This window comes from Nansenia antarctica (assembly GCF_963989245.1).
Source record: "Nansenia antarctica genome assembly, chromosome: 6".
NCBI lineage: Eukaryota > Metazoa > Chordata > Actinopteri > Argentiniformes > Microstomatidae > Nansenia > Nansenia antarctica.
In genome coordinates this window covers 50,295,141-50,317,060 of record NC_137676.1, presented here as the reverse complement: position 1 = coordinate 50,317,060, position 21,920 = coordinate 50,295,141, and the positions used below count along the sequence as shown (strand labels likewise).

General features: G+C 45.4%; 2 protein-coding genes across 3 annotated transcripts in view; both read right to left on the bottom strand.

Moving 5' to 3' along the window:
* celsr3 (cadherin, EGF LAG seven-pass G-type receptor 3) overlaps positions 1–21,920 on the bottom strand; it is a gene marked incomplete at its 3' end in the record, with an annotated part of 317,293 nt that overhangs the window by 74,139 nt on the left and 221,234 nt on the right. The window lies entirely within an intron of this gene.
* impdh2 (IMP (inosine 5'-monophosphate) dehydrogenase 2) lies at positions 6,609–21,904 on the bottom strand. Of its 2 annotated transcripts, XM_080534119.1 has the most exons (14): positions 21,465–21,904; positions 18,607–18,655; positions 18,125–18,226; positions 17,777–17,851; positions 16,953–17,159; positions 16,287–16,374; positions 15,925–16,124; positions 15,253–15,343; positions 14,933–15,028; positions 11,310–11,453; positions 10,924–11,068; positions 10,563–10,706; positions 9,466–9,549; positions 6,609–6,901 (listed from the first exon to the last, which is right to left on the bottom strand). In XM_080534119.1, exons 1-14 carry the CDS (start codon positions 21,560–21,562, stop codon positions 6,880–6,882), a joined length of 1,545 nt encoding a protein of 514 aa, XP_080390245.1. In that variant the 5' UTR covers positions 21,563–21,904; the 3' UTR covers positions 6,609–6,879. The 2 variants fall into 2 exon arrangements, with proteins under 2 accessions (XP_080390245.1, XP_080390244.1); XM_080534118.1 differs by having other exon boundaries at positions 15,925–16,374.

The following is a 21,920-nucleotide window of genomic DNA, read 5'->3' as shown; positions in this document are numbered from 1 at the left end:
ATACTCGACGAGATAAAGGCGCAGGGCACAGGTCGGTATTGTTCGTGGACTGTAAAAAAAAGTATACGTTCCAAACGTTATTGGCCAATGCAATTGTTGTAGATCTCAGAGAAAGATTATTCTGTTTTCCTTGCAGAGTCAGACCGGCCCCTACAGATTTCTCTGCTCTGTGAGCAGGAGAGGAGCCTCAGTCTGGAGCAGGATGACCCAAATTCCACCTGGAGCCTCATTCTGGAGCAGGATGACCCAGAGCCTATCAGGAGCCCCAGTCTGGAGCAGGACGACCCAGAGCCTACCTGGAGCCCCAGTCTGGAGCAGGACGACCCAGAGCCTACCTGGAGCCCCAGTCTGGAGCAGGACGACCCAGAGCCTACCTGGAGCCTCAGCATGGAGCAGGACGACCCAGAGCCTACCTGGAGCCCCAGTCTGGAGCAGGACGACCCAGAGCCTACCTGGAGCCCCAGTCTGGAGCAGGACGACCCAGAGCCTACCAGGAGCCCCAGTCTGGAGCAGGACGACCCAGAGCCTACCTGGAGCCTCAGCCTGGAGCTGGACGACCCAGAGCCTACCAGGAGCCTCAGTCTGGAGCAGGATGACCCAGAGCCTACCTGGAGCCCCAGTCTGGAGCAGGATGACCCAGAGCATACCAGGAGCCTCAGTCTGGAGCAGGACGACCCAGAGCCTACCAGGAGCCCCAGTCTGGAGCAGGATGACCCAGAGCCTACCTGGAGCCTCAGCCTGGAGCAGGTGGAATCGGAACCCACTAGGAGCCCCATTCTGGGGCTAGAGGAGCCAGAGCCCACCAGGAGACCCAGTCCGGGCCAGGAGAACCCAGAGCCCACCAGGAGACCTACGGGGAGCCTCAGTGTAAAGGAGTGTCCACAGCCCACACAGATTAAAGAGGAGGAACAGGAGGAGGTCTGGGCCTGTGGGGAGGAAGAGTTAAAATGTGACTCCACGGAGCCCTTATTCACTATCACCTGTGTGAGAAGTCTATGTGATCAGGAGAACCCACTTCAGCCCTCAGATCTGAACCTGGCCCAAACTGCGGAGAGCAGCAGGAGGGACTCTCCTCAACCCTCCGACACAGCTGGGGTTGAAACAGGGCCAGAATCTGAATCTGATGAAATGGACTACACCCTATCAGAACTGACCAGTGACTCTCAACCTCTCTCTAGAGTAAATATAGACAGCTCTGCAAGTGTAAAACCTTATCAAAGCAATTATAAATCGTCAGATCTTAAGATAGTGGGCCTACACAGAAGAGGCGGACCTTATACTTGCAAAGAATGTGGACAATCCTCTCGCCATCGGTGGCAGTTGGCTGGACCTTATCCACGCCAATGTTGCCGATCCTTGGTTTTGCGTTTGAGGGATTGTAAGAGAGAGCATACAGAAGATAAATCTTATGCTTGCCAAAAATGTGGACAATCCTTCCCCTGTCACCTGGAGTTGGCCAAGCATTTAAGTCATACACGATGTTGGGCTGTCCTGAGCTACGACTGACCAGTTGAGACGCGAGAGTTCACGTGAGGATTCACACGGGGGAAAACGAAACTCGAAAGGAACACGAAAGGAGAAAAAAAAGTATGTCTGGGTGTATTTTAGATTAGATAAGATTAAACCTTATTGTCATTGCACAGAGTACAATTTTACAAGGGAGCCTTGCATACGCACAATTTACAACCATACCTCATACTAAATGACAACATCAATCAATATGTGAAGTTGCCTGAGTGGCACCAGAACAATCGAGTGTAATGTACTCTGTAGAGTACTCTGTTCCAGCAGTGAAGAACTAAACACAACACGACGTGACAGGAGACACTGGTGCAGAGTGAGTGAATCAAGGTTTGGTGAACTATGTTCATGTTATAAACACGTTTTTAGGCCAACGAAGCCACCTGTTTTTTGAGTGCCTTGTTGGAGAGTATTGGAATGTTGGCCTTTCGCACAAATTGTGCATATTTTGCTGCTTAGTAAATCTTTTTTTTTATATAAATAAAGTTATGTTCTTTCATTGATGTCATGGTGGTGAAAGTCTTAATTTGTAGCCTACATTGATGATAGTAGCTGACTAGGCAGGACCCAAATGGTTTCTGGGTCTGTGTTTAGTTGGGGTTAGTTGGGAGGACAGTCACACTGCTTATAGTCTAGCAGGAAGGGCCCTCAGATTTTGAGATACCCCTACCCGAGGTAGAACAAATTACAACAATGATTTTTCTTATCTTTAGGGTCTCCCATTAATGAAATTGATTGTTGTCAAATTTTATTTTGGGGGAAGAAATGTTTTTGGGTTGTTCTTTAGAACTACCCCAATCCCTGAAAAAGAGCCAAATTAGACCAGGCCGAATATGGGGAAGGTGACAAAAAAGCCCATAACTTGAGAATGATCACTCTTTTCCTCTTCAGATTTGCTGAGGTATGAACCAGGTGGCTGTCCTACATCACCAAATAGTCTGACAATTATTTACCTAAAAAAATACTGAATTATAGTCTTGTAAACTTAGCTTTAGTTTAGACGGAAATTGCACTTTTTGGTGATAGGAACATAGGACTCCATCACTTTTCTCTCATTTATCAGAAAAACTGAAATCCCCCAAAAATATAGGCTAACATTACTGAATTGTCTCGGGTGCTATTGAACACTAACCAGTAGTTGTATGGACGCCTAACCCCCTGGTACAGTTCTATTGCAAATGAGATTTCTTTAGACATAGGCCTACCTCTCTGATATGGTCAAATTCCGAATGGGGGATAAGTGGTTAGTTTATTAGTTCTAAATTGCAAGCCTCTAAAACATAGGTGTAAATAGTACAGGTTTTATTGAAACTGGAACCTTAATCTAAACCTTAAGCTAATGCGCTGGGCTTCTCCGACCTAAGGCCCATTACATCACTCAGGACACGAAGGGCCTTGAGAAATCCAATATCCAATCCAATATCATATTGGGGGATTTTTTAAAACAGGAAAACTAAAGACAAGACGTCACCTTTCCATGCACACAAATCTTGTACCATACTTTATCTGCAAAATAATAAGTCATAATTCAGCTGGGAGATTCCGTAATGCTACAAATTAATATTACCAGCAGAATTATTTCCCTGGTTTCAATTGAATCTTTTTCCAAATCTCTAATTGATATTTTCTGAATTATCTATATAGAACAAAACAATTTGTCACAAAGCTGCCTCATCACATAGCAACTAGAAACATGAATGAATTCATCTTCTGTTGTTTTGTTTTGATTGCTCTCGAGAGAAGTTTCATGATAAATTAGTCAAAATAAAAAAAATCCAACTACATGCCATTTCATAGAACATTTTAATCAACAATTGGCTGTTCATTTGGCCTGATTCTCAACCACTGCTTTTAATCGAGAACCCTGCTCATTAGTCTCATATTAGTCTGCTCATGTTATACACCCCTGCAACCCAGGGGAGACCAGTGGAAGTAGAAATCGGAGGATGGGCTCATTGTAATGCATGGCATGGAATGAGAAAGTGGTGTTTGATACTATTCCTCATTCTGTTCCATGCATTACAATGAGCCCATCCTCTTCTACCTCCACCAGCCTCCACTGCAAACCCACCTCCCTTAAACCCATTTATATGCAATAACTCCACTTCCCTCAGAGCCGTAGATAAAGAGAGTTAGGCAAACCGTGAGATTTTGAATATTATTTATGTTTAAACAGTTAAACAGTACATCAATATTGTAGTAGACAGCTGACAAGGTATTCACATATTCCATTCGGGCCGTTCCAATCATCCCAGTCAGCATTTACCATTTAGAAACAGACAGTTTGCATCATGCAGTACAGTACAGGTCCCTCTAGAAGGCGCTGTTGTCGGTGGTCATTCTTGGTTGACATGATCATTCCCGGTGGCATACATACACTGTGTTTAGCAATCCGGGAGAAAACGTGTCATTCAAGAATGCTACCATGTCCATGTGTCCACCTGCTTGGGACCTGGTTTGGTATTCTGGAGAGCGCGTCTGCCATAAATGCAACGATGTGAGGTAAAATGGAAAGTTTCAAAAGAACTGCTTTATTATAGAACTGTTTTATATACAAATAAAAAACAAATTATGATAAAGCCTTCAGAGACGTTCAACCCAAAGACTGGCTACTGCAGGGCTTCTGGAGACCCCCGCTACTCCGAATTGGTTCAATAAACGAATACATAGACATGATGTTGAACTGAATGTATGCTGCGCGGGTCGTCATGGAAACGGAGCCCACAGACAGCTGCTGTTACGACCCACAGCTGCATTATGGGTTCCGTTACCACGGCGACCGCCGACGTCACCACCGCTGATGATGACGTCATGATGGTACATGCATTCTGAATGGGAATCAATATCATTCATTTAAAGTCTCAGGTCAATATCATTCATTTAAACTGTCTCAGGTTCACTTTGAATACTCCACATTGTTCCATCTGGAAATACCTGTTCTGTAGATCTGTTGAGAGAGAGAGAGCGACACACACACACACACACACACACACACATACACACACACACACACACACATACACACACACACACACACACACACGCATACACACACACACACACACACACACACACACAAAGAGGAGAGAGAGAGAGAGGTCACAGTGCAATGAAGGAGGAGCAGATAAAGAAAACGATAAAAGCAAAGCTTAGAGGGAGAGATGATGGGATCAGATAAGGTGGTTGTGGAACTTCAGTTGTTCAGACACATTTACTGCTATGTGTGTGTGTGTGTGTGTGTGTGTGTGTGTGTGTGTGTGTGTGTGTGTGTGTGTGAGAGAGAGAGAGAGAGAGAGAGAGAGAGAGAGAGAGAGAGAGAGAGAGAGAGAGAGATGAAGAACAGAAAGTTAATCAGATAAGTTCTCAGATGCACTTTCACTTTTTCATTCAAGTCTACTCTTCAGGTGAAAGGGGTGTTTTAACCTTAACTGAGATAAAAACAGATAATAAATCATAACAAGAAGACAGAGAGAGAGACTGAGAGAAAGCGAGGGAAAGGTGAAGAGAAAGTCAGGACGCATAAGGGAGGAAAGTAGACAATGGAGAGGAATGAAAACAAAGTGAAAGTTAAGGATAACTGTCAAAAACAGATATTGTATGACATTTCATATCAGTAAAGCTTTTTTAACTTTAACATAAGGTTACCGTATGTGTCCAGATTACGCCGGACTCTGTCCTTCTGACCGTCCCTCCCTCTGCCTGGAGGTGAATGCTGCTCTATTTATGAGCCCTAACTTCCTCTTAAATACACACACAATCTATTTCACTTTCACTTCTCCAGAGCTACAGACCAAAACTCCTCCTTCTCTTCATCCCCCACTCCCTCCCTCCCTCCCTCCTTCTTTCTGTCAACAGCCTGCCAGCTGTACCTTATGGTGCATGTTCTCAAGTGATATAGTTACACATACACAGTATTGATTTCTATATGTTGATTCAATCAATCAAATTCAATCAATCAACCAGTTTTTCATTTGACATATTTTACAGAAAAAGATGATAAAAGAGAGATGGGATTGGTAATAATCATTATACAAAAGGGATTTAAAAAATTGTCAAAGGATAAAAGACACCATAACAACACACCCAAATGGAGAATGTAGTAGATTGTCTTTAGTTTAGAATACAGCATATAAAACACCAATATCTTCATCACTATACAGTATATACCACAGAGGAGAGGAGGCTGGTGGAGGTAGAAATCGGAGGACAGGCACATTGTAATGCATGGAATGGAATGTGGAATGGTATCAAATACGACACCATTCTATACATTACAATGTGCCTGTCCTCCGATTTCTACCTCCACCAGCTTCTCCTGATGTATCACTGTTATTATGACTTATAAAAACAAACTGCTGCTAGTGTGTGTTACTGTGTATAGTCACTGGTGCTAGTTTACATGTGTATTGCAATGTTTCTGTATGTAACTTTATTATTGTGTTACTACTACTGTATTGTGTTTTCGGAGAGGGGAGTTTGCGAGTAAGAATGTCATTGTAGTGTCATATCCACCCCCTGTGTCCCAGTACATATGACAATACACTTTGAAGCCATCTGTCAATACAGCTCGATACAGTTTGTCTACGTGATCACGACTCATTGTATGATGGAGGAATCCTCCTGTGGCCTCTACGAAGGTGATCGTTTACAACACACCTGTCCCTGATCAGTAAGACAGACAGGTGTGTGTGTGTGTGTGTCTACTGGTGCATAGCGCTGCGGTGTCTGGAAAGTCCGGTGGATTTGGAGGTGTACTTGGAGACCCCCGGGACCTGTCGGAGGAAAACGGGGGGGGGGGGGGTTCTGTTCTCCAAATAAGGCTCAAGGTACAACCTAGGGTGATCCGCCTCCTTAACAGGCATTGGTGGAGAGGATCTGAGGGGATTCCGCAGCGAGGAGAGCGGATAATAACAAAAACTCAAACAGATCCTTAATCATCTGATAATGAAAAATATAAATATGAGTCTTGCAGCATTCAAGTCTTATGACCATCTCTGACAGAGGAAAGAGGAATAATTCCATTTAGTTCAGTTAGAAAGGACTAGCAACATACTGCTCATACAGCTAAAACACAGAGACAAAGACGCTTTATGGAAAAAATAGGTTTTATTTGACTTTTTCACCTTTCTTCATGTCAGTCCAAAATGTCAGTAGAACATGGAAGGCATCAGAACACACTAGAACTCTCCGTCACGGTACTGACAAACAGACATGCTTGTTCTGCTCTCCCTCCTTCTGTCAGCATAGGGAGCAACAGACTGGGAAGACTGATGGTTTGGGTTTTAATGTGTGCATGTTTGTGTGTGTGTGTGTGTGTGTGTATGTTTGAAGGATGTCCACAGCCCACTATGGTCGTCCTCAGAACAGGCGCTTCTCATAACTGTGGAGAGAGAGAGAAAGAATGAAAATGTAGAAAAAGAGGGAAGGAGACAGATTGAAAGAGAAGACAGAGGGGTCAAGGAGGAGAGGGAGAGAGAGAGAGAGATGTTGGCATGAGTTAAACTCTATGGACTGAACCAGATGGAACCAGAGTGTTTAGGCTTTAACAGACAAGCGGATCACATGACCAACTCTCTGGCCTCTGAAGAACACGTTGCATCATGTTTAGACCAAAGAAGGCGGGCTGGACTAACATGGAAACTACACTGGCCTGGCAAGTGCACTAACGACACACGCATTCTTCCATTTGTCAACACCAATACCGTTCCATTCAACCAGTTCACCCACATCCCTTATGCATTTATTTCCGTCCTGTGGGGAAAATAGAAACCAGTTTCATTTGAGACGCTACACACCTATGGTGACATGTTGGCACACACACTCGCCAGTGTAGGTTCTGCGTGAGACGGGAAACAGGAAGAAGAACCTAGAACCGTGGGGGGTTGTGTGTGTGTGTGGTGTTCTTATGTGGAACTGAGAAGCAGAGGGCTGTCCGGTGTATTCCCATTGTGTCTCCCTGAAGTGTGTATTGATTGGTTCACAGCCCTTCATGGAGATGGAGGGAAACAGGATCTGAAGGGAGTTTCCAACCCGGTGCTTACACCAGGTCATTCCATTTTGAATTCACCAGGAGAAGCCTTTTAAATTATCTATTTATCTATCAAATAGTTTATTTGAGGCGTATTTAATTATCTATGGAACAGTTTATTTAAGGAGGGACAGATCAATTTTAAAGCATTGGCACATTGAGTGAGCAACACTGCCCTACGAAGCCGAAGGGCAGTAACTGCTGAAACAATGAAGCCGAGAAAAGGAGAGACTGGAAGGTCAGCGTTCATGTTAATTCATCTCCACCACGATTTGGGGAAAAAAATCAAATTGCGATTTCTTTGGACAGATATTGCGATTGCGATTATTTTTTTTTGTTTTTTAAGCGACCCAACAGAAGTTTTTGTAAAGTGTGACCATATCTCCGGCTAGGAAGGTCGTATCAACGTGCAGTTTGTTTGGAGGTCTTCAGGGGACTTAGGAGAATTGGCTCCCTCCTCTAGCACCCCCACAGCCCGAGTTACGAGTGAAAGAACTAAACTTACATTAAACTTACGTTGGGTTGCTTTAAAGTCAAGCTTCAGTTTAAGATTCACCATGTATAGATGTAAAACATGTGATGGAGCATTACTAACCTGACTCAGATGGTTTGTTTCACACAACCATCTAGGAAAGCTTCATTGAGCTGTTTGGAAAAGGGCAGGTACTTTCAAAAATACTTGGCAGGTGATTGGATGAATCTGTCTATCACCTTCTATCATGGGCTAATTTCAGAGAGCATTACCACATGATACCATCAAACTGTTAACTGCTCTAATTCTAATGCAAGGATGAGAACTTAAAAGATATGAATTGGAACAACATATTTATGTATGGGCTTTTTAAACAGCTGCCATTTTGTTTCTCTCAACAAGTGTCAGAAATATTGAACAATTCCAATATGAAAATAAAATAGGACCTTTCTACAAACTAGGTTATTTAATTATGGCTCAGGAGCAGCATCTAAATATTGCACATACTGCAATCAAGTTAAATAAAGTAATAATAAAAATGTCCAGTAAAAAATAATAGGTCCTTTCTGTAAACATTGAAATAGATAAAGCAGGAAAGTATACCGTTTGCAGGCAACTCTTCAACTCGCCGTCGTAATGTATGAAGTGCACGGTGAGACTGAGACACGGCTCGGTCGACCTGCTCGACCGCAGATCGGTTATTGTTGCATAGTACTGCACATTTTTCAGCTCCGTCTCAAGTATCTCTACATTCTGCGTACATTTCTGGGATGTCAGGGAATCACATTATCTTTTATCCAGCGTTTGGATGAGTTTTTTAAACCCTTCGTTGCTCACAGTGTTAACAGACACCATGTCTTTAGCGAGGTAGTGCGTGATGGAATTGGTTATTTCACGGTGCCTTCGTGAGCCCCTCTCGTACGGCATAACAGCCGCAAACGACTCTAAAACTCTAGTTTGCTTAACGTTAGACTGGGCTACGGGACTTTCACTTAACTCTCTGTTTCTGACCGTACACTCGTCATAGAGCTGCCCGTGGTACTTTTTCAAGTGCTGATACAGGTTTGTGGTGTTGCCTCTGGATGTAGCGACTGTTCCACGACAGGTCGTGCGCAACAACTGCTTTTGTTGCACATCTGTCGTCCTAAACCCGAAATACTTACAACAGAAGTGCTGTTTTTCTTCGGGACTAAATCGTTGCTTCTGGCTCTGCTGAAGCCATTTATCCACACCATGAATGTTGCTAGCTACTGAAACGTCTTCACAGATTCACACGTGGGCGTTTCACGTGCAGTGTTGTTCTTGGGTGTGTGCGTTCATTGACGTTGAATCCGACGCGCTGTATAATGTATCCCAAATCGCAGGCTTTGCGATTTGCTAATTGCATCATCTCAAATCGCGATTTCGATTTAAAATCGATTAATCGTGCAGCCCTAGTCAGTACCTGTGCAGACTGTGAACCCCTCCCTCGTTCTGGGCGGACACCGTCCTCTTCTCAAACTTCAGATCCCCTGAGTACATCATCGCTCTGCAGGGGGGGAAGACAAATGGTGTAACGCACGGTCTTGAGCAGAATTTCATGTATTTATGACAATCTATAAACAAATAAGGGCCATAACACATAACACACACACATGTGTAGATTTGTGTGTGTGTGTGTAAATGTTAGGGGTGCAACGGTTCAGTTGGCCCACGGTTCGGTATGAACCTCAGTTTTTGGGTCACGGTTTCAGTTTGGTTTCGTGTAGGAGAAAAATGCTGTTACTTTCATTTATTTTGCTTATACTTATGGAACTTTAACATTCAGACACATTCCAGAATATGACTGGTATATTATAATGCATAAAAGCATAATCTAAAAAATATAAATATATATAAACAAAAAACACTTTCAAATGTAAAAGTGCCTCTTAGGCTTGACTACTGGTATAGGAGAGGAAGAATTAAAAGTAAAAGTAAAAGTGGTGGCCTGGGGTGGTCCAGCGGTCTAGTACCGCAGTCTACATATGCCCATGTCGGCATGGGTTCAAATCCAGCCCCTGCTGACATGCCCTCTCTCCCTTCTTCTCCTTACTTTCCTGTCTGTCTTCCCTATATCTGTCCAATAAAAAAAAAGAAGAAGAAAATAAAAATAACAAATAAAATAAAAAAATTACTAAAAGTGCACTTTAGGCTTGACATATATACAGTATGTATATATAAAAATGATATAAAAAAAACTAAATGACCCCACAACGCACATTTGTAGCAATCCAGGGCTTCCTCAAACTGTTGCCATGTTTTCAACTCTGCTCGCCATGAACAAACATTTGAATAAGAAGCAACTGCGTTCCATACAAACTCAACCTCCGACTTTCAATGAAACGCAGCATAAACCAAAAGAACGACGTTCACTAGTGCATATTGAACCGTGGATGGCAAACCGTACGGTTCAATATAAAACCGAGAACCGTTGCACCCTTAGTGTGTGTGTGTGTGTGTGTGTGTGTGTGTGTGTGTGTGTGTGTGTGTGTGTGTGTGTGTGTGAGTGCGCTTGTGTACCTGAGCGAGGTGAGGCTCTTGGATCCAATATCTTGGCAGGAGTGCTGAATCCCAGCCAGCAGGTAGGGAATAAACTTGTGGATGGAACCCTTGTCCTGGACTGCCCCGGACACACCCTGGGCCACTTTAATCTTATCACACTCACTAGAGAGAGGGAAAGAGAGAGTGGGAGGGAGGGAGAGAGAGAGAGACAATGTCAGTGGTGAGAGGGTAGACTTCAAACTGGCTTCATAAGCTATCTTTTATGTGAAGAATCCTCACCTAAAAAAAGAACAACCATATTTTCTCACACACACACACACACACACACACACACACACACACATACCATATTTTCTCACACACATACACACATCAGTACCTGAAGTATCGGGTCTGGGAGCCCAGGTTCTTGTCCATGGCGTCCAGGGAGCCCATCCCTCGGTACTTCTTCAGCCTGATGCCGTCAGAGAAGAAGTACTCGCCCGGGGCCTCGCTGGTGGCCGCCAGGAGAGAGCCCATCATCACTGGGGGAGGAGGTTAGACAGAGAGCGTTAAGGCCCCAATTCAATCAGTTGCAGGGAGGGAGGGAGGGAGAAAGAGCGTTAGAAGGAAGGGGGGAGGGGGAGCGGCAGGGAGGCTACAACAGTGTTAACTGGAGAGAGAGAGTAGAGAGAGGAGTGTAGCACAGAGAGTGGAAGGCTTTCATACAACCAATGTCAAAGAGAGATGCAAAGATAACTCATTTGTACGGTCACAGATACACACCTGTGGATGCCCCAAGCGCCAGGGCCTTGGCGATGTGCCCCACGGTCTGAATGCCCCCGTCAGCGATGACTGGCACCCCGAAACGCCGGGCGTACTCTGACACCTTGTACACAGCTGTGGCCTGAGGCCTCCCACACGCCAGCACTAGGGAGGGGCACAGAGGACCAGGGTTAACACAGAGGGCATTTATACACACACACAGACAGACAGACAGGCAGAGGCACAGACAGGCAGAGAGACAGACAGGGAGACAAAGAGAGACAGACAGGTAGACAGACACAGGCAGGAAGATACAGAGTGAGAGTCAGAGACAGCCACACAGACACAGACAAATAACAACAGATGATTCCACATTCCACGTAGGCCAGTGCCTGATATTTTCACCGAATTCTTTTTCAGGGGGATAGTACTGTAGCATTTTGACAAGCTGTTGAGGTCTGAACAGAGAGAATGAAGCAGAACGTGAAAGGTTCACCTCTGTTTGGGCTGAAAGACCACAAGCTATCCAGACAGATCACAGTATCACACCAAGCTCACACAAGTACTATAGCCGTAGCCATAGAAACAGAACGAGTAGAATGAGACATTCCCATTCAAATCAACATTCCATGGTGGGTGTACCGGTGGCAATATTTTGGTGTACCATTTGGAAGTTTTAGAGTACAACTCTAACAACCGACAGCTTTATTAACAACATTCACTCAACTGAATGATCAGTCAAATGGTGCTTAGCTGCTATGGTGCTGCCTTTGCATTTTTAGTTTCTCTCTGTGTTCTACAAATGCAATAACAATGATTACCACAGCAATTATGTATTACAATTTCCATGTCAGACATCTTTTGGTGTACTAGCCAAATTGAGGGACCCCCGTCAGTTCTACTCATTCTATTTCTATATCTGTGGCCCTCCTATGAGCAGCACTGGCAGGGCAGACACTAAGAGGGACTAGGTTCACACAGCATTCACTCACACAGTACACAGTCCTTCCATGCATTTGAATTTATAGGCTACTAGTTAGTAATAACAACTGTTTTATTGCCATGCAATCAACTTGTCAGTCAATTGTTGGAATGTGGTATTTTATGCTCTAGGCAAGGGGTCGGCCATAGACGGCGACCCTGGAGCAATTAGGGGTTCAGTGCCTTGCTCAAGAACACATGGCCAGCCGGGGTTCGAACCGCCGACCTTGCGATCATTAGACGCCGGCTCTACCTCCTTAGCCACTGCCGCCCCATACTAGCATATTCTACTAGCATATGCTCCTCGGGTATGACATCATAATGATGAATGTATGAATCCACGTTACGTACAAAGGTGTTGAAGAAACCTGAAATCTGTTACTCTAATTAATTACTTTGACCGTTTCAATATAATTATTATAAGCCTAAGAATTTTTACTCTGTTATATTTGTACAGGATGTAACAATAAACTTGATTCTGAGTCAATGCGTTTCACTTTGATGAACCATGGGTTCTGCTGGGGATTCCTATCAACTCTTCCCGTGAAACAAGTTCATTCGCATGTCAGTAGCTGCTGAGTCTGACTACATCAAAGTGGGAAAATGTTGCTTATGCATACGAATGAGCTTTAGATCAGTCACCTGGGACTGGAATTCAATAAACAAAATGATGACCTCAAAAAGACTAAAAAGATCCCATTTAATTGAAAAAACTCACTGGCAGTTACTACAAGCATTTTCGATGGTCAAAGGAGAGACATTAGGTGTTAGGTGAACGTCTGTTAAGGCCGATTTAAGCTTCTGCGTCGAATTTACACACAGCCTACGTAAGGGGTCTCGCACTTTACACTTCTACGTAGGTCGCTCTGCAATTACACCGTCACATCGCTAGGTGGCAGTGTGTTTTCTATGCCCCTGTGCTGTGCCTCTTCCGGTTAGCTATCATTCTGACAATGCCGACGGTCGGTGTACTCATAGCGGCATAATAGCGATCAAAAAAGAGTGGAGAATATTGGTGTACATATTTTATTATTTGTTTCCTTCCTTTGTATTTTGACACGATTGCTTGCTTTTATTCTTTATAATATGTACATATGTAATATAATATGTACATACTCATACTGATTCATGAAAACTGTCATGTAGGTATGCTAATAAAGTTGAACTTCAATTGTGCACAGGACTGGTGAAATCCAATTCATGGGGCAAAACAACTAGTTGACAGACCTTTCATACTGGCAGATGAAGGATGACACAAACTACTACACAAACTACTACACAAACTTATATCTCTACCTGACGCGCTTACCACTAGCTACGGAGTTCTACGTTTTCTAGAGCAGAGGGTTGTTGCCTAACTGACAGACACCATAATGTCCATGATCATACTTGTGCACTTCCTTTAAGGAGGTATCCTTAAAATACAGGAAAAGCTCTATCAAAATAATAATAATAATTATTATTATTATTATCCAAGTGCACACTACTAAGTACATACATACATATGCATCCAAAGGTATGTAATTTGATGATGTTGATCATGTCGCATTTTCTTGGAGGTAGAGAGTGGTCACACACCGTGACTGACAGATTAGTCAACCAATAAGGACAAGCATCCAAAACCCCAAAACCCAATGCCAGCCTCTACTACTACTACTGATGCACAGAGCCGTTAACCAACCAATGCAGCAGGCTGTGAAGGGGGGGCGGGCATAGTGTGGTAGTGGAACCAATAGGAGCCCAGAGCAGGGGAGTGAGGGGGCGGGACTTACTGCAGTATCCTGTAACAGTAGTTGGGGTTTTGGGGCTGTGGAGCTTTAAACCAGGAGGGACACTGAGAGGCGCTAAAGAGACACACAGTACAGGCAAGGAGGGAGGGATGAAGGGAGAGAAAGAGAGAGGGAGATAGATGGGGAGAAAGAAGTGGAGAGAGGGAGAGAGGTGGAGAAAGGGAGAGAAAGGTTGAGAGAGAGAGGTGTAAATATTGAAAAAGGAGATGAAGGTGCGAGGGAGGAGAGAGAAAGATAGAAAGAAACCGAAAGACAAGTGGAGAAATAAGAAGAGATGTATATATGGGGAGAAAATAAGGGAGGACAGAAAGAAAACAACAAAATATGTAAGACAGGGAAGGAAGATAGATGGAGGGATGGATGGATGGACGGAGAGACAGGCGCAGGACACAGAGAGAAAACTAAATGGACGCCAATGGGCGCGCGTCAAACGAGGGGAACGTTTCAAACTAAAGACTTAATTGATTCACGGAATAACCAAAACATATATAATTGGTTTGGAATTAATGGCAGATTGAGGTTGTTGTATATACTGCATTCATTAAGCTGACGCGATTATCCCATGATATTGCCTCGATAATGATGCACAATTTTCGATTCTGCAGACAAATCCATCATTCTCTATCTACCAAACAGATACCCTGAAGAACCATCTGTGACTGACACACTATCTTTTAGTGGGAACCAATGAAGAGAACACAGATAGATGGAGAAAGAGAGAGACCTGGAACAAACATTGTAATAGCCGTAAAATCTTGTTCAGGCGTGGCTAAAGAACGATGTTTATCATTGGTGCGTAGGTGGCCAGATTGGGGTGAGTGCTGAGTGGGAGGGGATCGGCAATGGCAGCTTGCCATCGGGGGGTTCGCTCACCTTCCTGTGTGATGCAGATGGAGCCACTGCCCATGCCCACACGCAGTCCGTCCACACCAGCGTCGATCAGGTTCTTGGCCTGGGCCGCAGTTACCACTGACAAAAGACAGGGGGAGACAGAGTCTGATAAATAACATTAGGGGTAGAGTAGGACAACTCCTTCAGACAGGGTTGACAAAGTAGGATTAGGATGTGTGTGTGTGTGTGTGTGTGTGTGTGTGTATGTGTGTGTGTATGTGTGTGTGTGTGTGCGTGAGAGAAAAAGAAGAGAGAGAGAGCATGTGCGCACGCATGTGTGTGTGTGTGTGTGTTGTACTCACCATTGCCTCCAATGACCTGTAGCTGTGGGTATTTCTCTTTGATATACTTAATCATGTTGATTTGGTAGACTGAGTTTCCCTGAGAGGAGTCCTGAAACAATGAAAGGAATGTCAAAAAAAGGAGATAGAGAGAGAATCAGACAGAGGGAATCAGAAAGACCACTGTCTGTGTGGTTGAGGATGCTATGAAAGTGAAAAAAAGACTAACAATTTAGAAGCGATCATAATCGCGTGTCACGTGACAGCTTCTCCTCAGAAGGGAGAATTAGAAAAACAGATGGCGAGTGCAAGCTAAAAAACTGCTGTAATTCGGCAGCATTTCAGGTTACAAGCGAATGAAAGAGAGAGCCAGGAAGTCTTGTGTGAAGAAGGTGACAGCCAGAAATAGAAATACTTATTTACTTATTTAACTGCTGCGAGGATGAATATGTCAAAGGGTTCAAAGCCCCCCGCTGCTGTCGTTGTGTGAAAATAATAATGATAATAATAATAATAATAATAATAATGCTAATAAACTTTATTTGTATTGCACCTTTCATACAAGAAATTAAGCTCAAAGTGCTTTTACAACAAAGAAATGACATGCACTGAGTGCTTCATCTTAAAATAGACATAAACTGAACATAAAAACATGTTAAAAACACCAATGTAAAATAAGATGGGGAATTGTACCAGTACGACCACGTCCACGCCGCTCTGCACCAGCAGGTCCAGACGGTACTTGTCGTCGTTGTGTGTTCCGATGGCGGCGCCACACAGCAGCTGTTTCCGGGCGTCTTTGGCGGCGAGGGGGAAGTCTCTGTTCTTCTTCAGGTCGGTACGGGCGATGATGGAGACGAGACAGCCCTCCTCGTTCACTATGGGCAGCTTACCTGGGGGGGGGGGGGGGGAGTGGAGGAGAGTAGGGGGAGAGAGAGCAGGTTTCACATGATTCATGGGAAGAAAGAGATATGGAAGATACATCTTTGCTGTGTAGGTAGCACAGTTTTGCACAAAAACTGCAACGTTTTTTTTTTTTTCCTTTACTTTCTTACCTTTCTTACTCCTCTGCAGGATCTCATTGGCTTCCTTCAGTGTCACTCCAGCTGGAGCGACCACCAGGTCCTCTAGCTTGGTCATCACCTGTAAGGGGCCGGGAGGAGGAGACAGAGAACAGTCACTGTATGTGGGACAGGGAGCGCATGGGGGGAAAAGTGGGACAGACACACAGATTAATATTTATAAATACTATTATGATGGACATCCAGCCATCCATTGTGATGGACAACTCGAGATCTGTGTAACTCTTGCTTTAATGTCAATGAGACATTTGCACAGTGATTGGAGTTATGCGTGGCGGACCCTATCTGTCCCCCATCCTCTTTTTGTCCTCCTCCTCCTCCTCTCCCCCTGTCATTACTACCTAGTCTACATGCCAGACACTCATATATGTTCTTAACAACATATTACCGTCGAAACATCACACCCTCCTAAAAGACCCCTGGAAGGACACACTCACACACTCTCACACAATCTCTCACACTCTCTCACACAATCTCTCACACTCTCTCACACTCTCTCACACTCTCACACACTCTCGCACACTCTCACACAATCTCACACACTCTCGCACACTCTCACACAATCTCTCACACTCTCTCTCTCACACTCTCTCACACTCATCATCATCATCGCCACCTCCTGTTCTAAGCCCTACCCACCTGGCTGAGAGGCAGACAGTAGTCCTCCTCCTTCAGGAAGTCGATGTCCCGTGAGGAGATGATGCCCACGAGGCGGCTGCCCATTTTACCGTTGTCTGTGATGGGGATGCCACAGAAGCCGTGGCGAGCCTTGGCCTGGAAGACGTCCCGGACACATTCATTGGGACTCATCACCACCGGGTCTGTGATGAAGCCCTGCTCATACCTCTGGGGGAGGAAAGGAGGATGGGGGGGGGGGGGGGGGGGGTATAGGAACGGAAGGGAGAGAGGGACAGGGTTGAGAGGAGGAAAGGAGGGTGAGTAGGAGTGGGGGAGAGTGGAATAGAAGGGAGAGGGATAGGGTAGAGAAGAAGGACACAAAGAAGGATAGGGGGGGTATCTGGTATATTAGGCTTTGCAAGTCTACAGGGTATTTAAGAAGCACACAAGACAAGAGAATGACAGAGAGAGAGAGAGAGAGGACTGAATGAGAACACATTAAGATGAAAAGATAAGAGCCCACTGCCTTCTCTTCTAAAGGAAACACTGAGGTGAAACTGGAGCAACTACATCAGCAGGAGGATCAAACCAGGAGAGAAAGAAAAAGGAAAATGAATGAATGAATGGATGGACATTAGAGTCAACAATACAAACACAACAAAGATGAGAGGATGGAGAGAGAAAGAGAGAACAGGTGGTGAGAGGGTGGAGAGAGAGAGTGAGAGAGAGAGGGAGGGAGGGAGAACAACAGGATGAGAGGATACAGTGAGCGAAAAAGAAAGAACAGATGAGAGGAAGGAGACATACAGAAAGAGAGAACAGGAAGTAGAGGAGGGGATTATTACCTTGACTTTGCGCACTTCATTGGCCTGGAACTCCGGAGTGCAGTTGTGGTGGATGAAGCCAATACCTCCTGTCAACTGGGAGAGGAGGCAGTGTTATAACGAATATACGTGTGTGTGTGTGTGTGTGTGTGTGTGTGTGCCAATACCCATGAATATGTGCATGTCTGTGTGCATGTGTGAGTGTCACGTGTGTTTGTGGTTCCAATACCCATGCATATGTGAGTTAGTATGTATGTGTGTTTTGAAGGTGTCTGTGTGTGTGTGCATGTGACAACTGTTTATCAACCCCTGATAAACCCTACATAAAGTCAAATGATGTCAAGACTGTGATTCTTCCTTCAGACTTACCGCCATGGCGATGGCCATCCCCGACTCGGAGACCGTATCCATGGGGGAGGAAACGAAGGGGGTCTTCATGGTGATCTGTTTGGTGAGGGCGGAGGTCAAGTCCTGGGGGGGGGGGGGGGGGGGGTAGAATCACAACAAAACTATTAGTAACATCTTTTCCTGTAGGGTAGGGGAGGCCTGTAGTTGGTAAATACAGTCCAGGTCATCACTGGAAGGGTTCTCCCCAGGATTTCGGAACAGCGAGGTGCTGGATCGCATCATCAAAAACCCAGACTCACGTTTATTCATTTGAAAATGCGCCAAAACAATACAGCTAAATTCACTGAGGAACATCATAACGCTTTCCCTTTCGCTTTTAACAACAATGTTGTTGGCGATCAAGGACAGTTACTTGTCATGACTAAATGTATTGTTTAATTTGCCTTGAAATGTTTACCTAATGGCACCAAAAGTCTCTAGAGGAGAACCACGGTTCTACTCACCACATGGTCCGCTGAGAAGTCTATGTACCCTGGCAGGAGCAGGAAGTCACTAGAGAGGAGGAGAAGAGAGGTGGAGGTGGGGGGAGAGGAGAGGAGGTGTGAGAGGAGAGGAGGGGGGGTGAGGCGACAAGGAGGGGAGGGGTGAGGAGATGGGAGAGTGGGTGGGAGGAGAGAGAAGAGGAGGATGAGGGAGACAAGGGAGGGGGAGAAGAGGAAGGGTGAGAGGAAGAGTGTCAGTATGCATACATCCATCTACCATGTTTAAACACATACTATATGTAAGACTAATAAACAACCTACTCTATTCACATAGATGTAGGCTAACGTCATTTGCCAACATGCAGCGTTACGTAAATACATGCGTTTCTACCAACACAGACAGCACCCAGATAGGACCCCAATGACTCAGTCTAAATCCACAGGAATACTGAGATAACAGTAAATAGTATTATATAATAATAAATTAATACCGGTATATGCCATTTAGCTGACGCTTTTATCCAAAGCGACTTACATTGCAGTGAGTGCATTTCAGTATATATGGTCCCAGCGGGAATCGAACCCACAACCTAAGCGTTGTTAGCGCCATGCTCTATCAACTGAGCCACAGAGGACCACGGGAGGAGGCTGGTGGAGGTAGAAATCGGAGGATGGGCTCATTCTAATGCATGGAATGGAATAAGGAATGGTATCCAACAAATATGGAACAGAATCAGAAATGGTCATTCCGTTCCATGCATTACAATGTCCTCCAACTTCTACCTCCACCAGCCTCCCCTGATGTTCTACCTCCACCAGCCTCCCCTGATGTTCTACCTCCACCAGCCTCCCCTGATGTTCTACCTCCACCAACCTCCCCTGATGTTCTACCTCCACCAACCTCCCCTGATGTTCTACCTCCACCAGCCTCCCCAGATGTTCTACCTCCACCAGCCTCCCCTGATGTTCTACCTCCACCAACCTCCCCTGATGTTCTACCTCCACCAGCCTCCCCAGATGTTCTACCTCCACCAGCCTCCCCTGATGTTCTACCTCCACCAGCCTCCCCTGATGTTCTACCTCCACCAGCCTCCCCAGATGTTCTACCTCCACCAGCCTCCCCAGATGTTCTACCTTCGCCAGCCTCCCCTGATGTTCTACCTCCACCAACCTCCCCTGATGTTCTACCTCCACCAGCCTCCCCAGATGTTCTACCTCCACCAGCCTCCCCTGATGTTCTACCTCCACCAGCCTCCCCTGATGTTCTACCTCCACCAGCCTCCCCAGATGTTCTACCTCCACCAGCCTCCCCAGATGTTCTACCTCCACCAGCCTCCCCAGATGTTCTACCTCCACCAGCCTCCCCAGATGTTCTACCTCCACCAGCCTCCCCTGATGTTCTACCTCCACCAGCCTCCCCTGATGTTCTACCTCCACCAGCCTCCCCTGATGTTCTACCTCCACCAGCCTCCCCTGATGTTCTACCTCCACCAGCCTCCCCTGATGTTCTACCTCCACCAGCCTCCCCTGATGTTCTACCTCCACCAGCCTCCCCTGCGTCTGACCTAGTACCATTGTGGAAACATCAGGCTAAACCAGACAGTTAGTTCTGTGGGCTCTGGATCATGTCTCCCAGAAGGGGGTGTTGTGTTACAGGACATGCAGCGGTGTGTGTGTGTGTGGGGGGGGTGAACACTTGCTGATGGTAAACACATTCCTAGCGATCTGGAGTGAATTGCTTCCAAACAACCAGCTTCTGCTTGAGGTAATGAAGAACATTGTGTGTGTATGTGCTACTACAGTAGCTACCACTACTGGGTAGTGTGTACAACAAATTGCCCAGACAGTTGCTTCCGTGTCCTTTGCTTCAAGGGCACCCAGGCTTTATAAAGCATGTTTTGCAGAATGTATTGGAGAGAGGGAGGCTAAGGTAAGTCAAGTCAGTCAGTCTTGCAGATGTGTGTGAGCCAGAATGGCTCCTGCCCCATCTCCTGTTTGTGTAGTAGGGTGATGTAAGCAGCTTGATGTAAGCAGATCCCCTAACTTCATATAGAAAAGTAACAGACACAGGCGCCCCCCCCACACACACACTATAGTCCGACCTAGGCAATGTTTGACAGACAATGTTTACTGTCTTAGGCCTTCACTGTCACATCATAGCCTAAATCGGGTCTTATTTTTGACATGCCAATGTCTCCAATGAATGTACCATAAGAGTCAAACAGCTATATTAAGCACTGTCTGGTTATGCCATTGTATATCAATGATTATCTATCAGTCTGTGTGATTTCAGAGCAGGAAACGACATCACATGTCCCAGATGGCTAGTGATCTGGGTGATAGGTGTCATAAGGTGATCATCGGACCTAGTTGAGAGCTGTCACGAGGCTTCCATAATAAGGAGCACAGGACCAGAGCCATATAAAATCATAAGAAAGTCCCTAGCTAATTTAATTATTTTAATTTTGCCATTTAGCAGACGCTTTTAATCCAAAGCGACGTACAATTACGAATTACAGGGACATTCCCCCTGGAGTAACTGAGGGCTAAGTGCCTTACTCAAGGGCACACTAGTAGTGGTGTGGTTTCAGGCGGGATTTGAACTCACAACCTTCCGATCACAAGTCCAACTCACTATCCACTAGACTAGACCACCACTACCCCACCTAGCTCTCGCTCTCTGTCTCAGGACATCGTCGTAAATGTCTGAGTCATTCCTCAAAGTCAAATTGTTGCATAACTGTGTCCCCCTGGGCTATATAAAGCTAATACAGAAGACACAGACAAGAAAAAGTTTGCGATCGTACAGACAGACTATTGTGAGCGAGTCTGAAGATGTCTGAAGATGTGCCATGCAGAGTGGGTTAAGTGGCAGTTACTTGTAGGTGAGGCCGTCCCCGCAGTTGAAGAGTTGCTGCCCCGTCAGTCCATCGTCGGGCACATAACCAGTCTGTCCGCTGATCAAATAGTCCGCCATCGTCGACGAAGTATCAGTAGTTCTTCTTTCCGTTGGCAGCAAAACAACAAAGAATGTGCCAAGACAAGAGACCCGAGAACTTTCTTCTGTCAGTCAAAGCGCCGCGGTGGTCCCGTCCGGTCCGGTCCACTCCCCCCTTTCGTTTGGATTCCCGATCTCCTTGAATAACCGCCAAGCCCAAAGCTACCGAAAGGACAGAGCTCAGAGCAGTGGATGTATTCAGCGCCGTGTCGATCGAAGTTTGCGATTTTTTTTTTCTTTCTTTAGTCTTCGGGCCTTTACTGTTCCCCAGGCTCTCAGCCTCCTCCGCCTTTCTCGCCGTTAACTCCTCGTGAGCACGTGTGTTCCGTCTGACAAC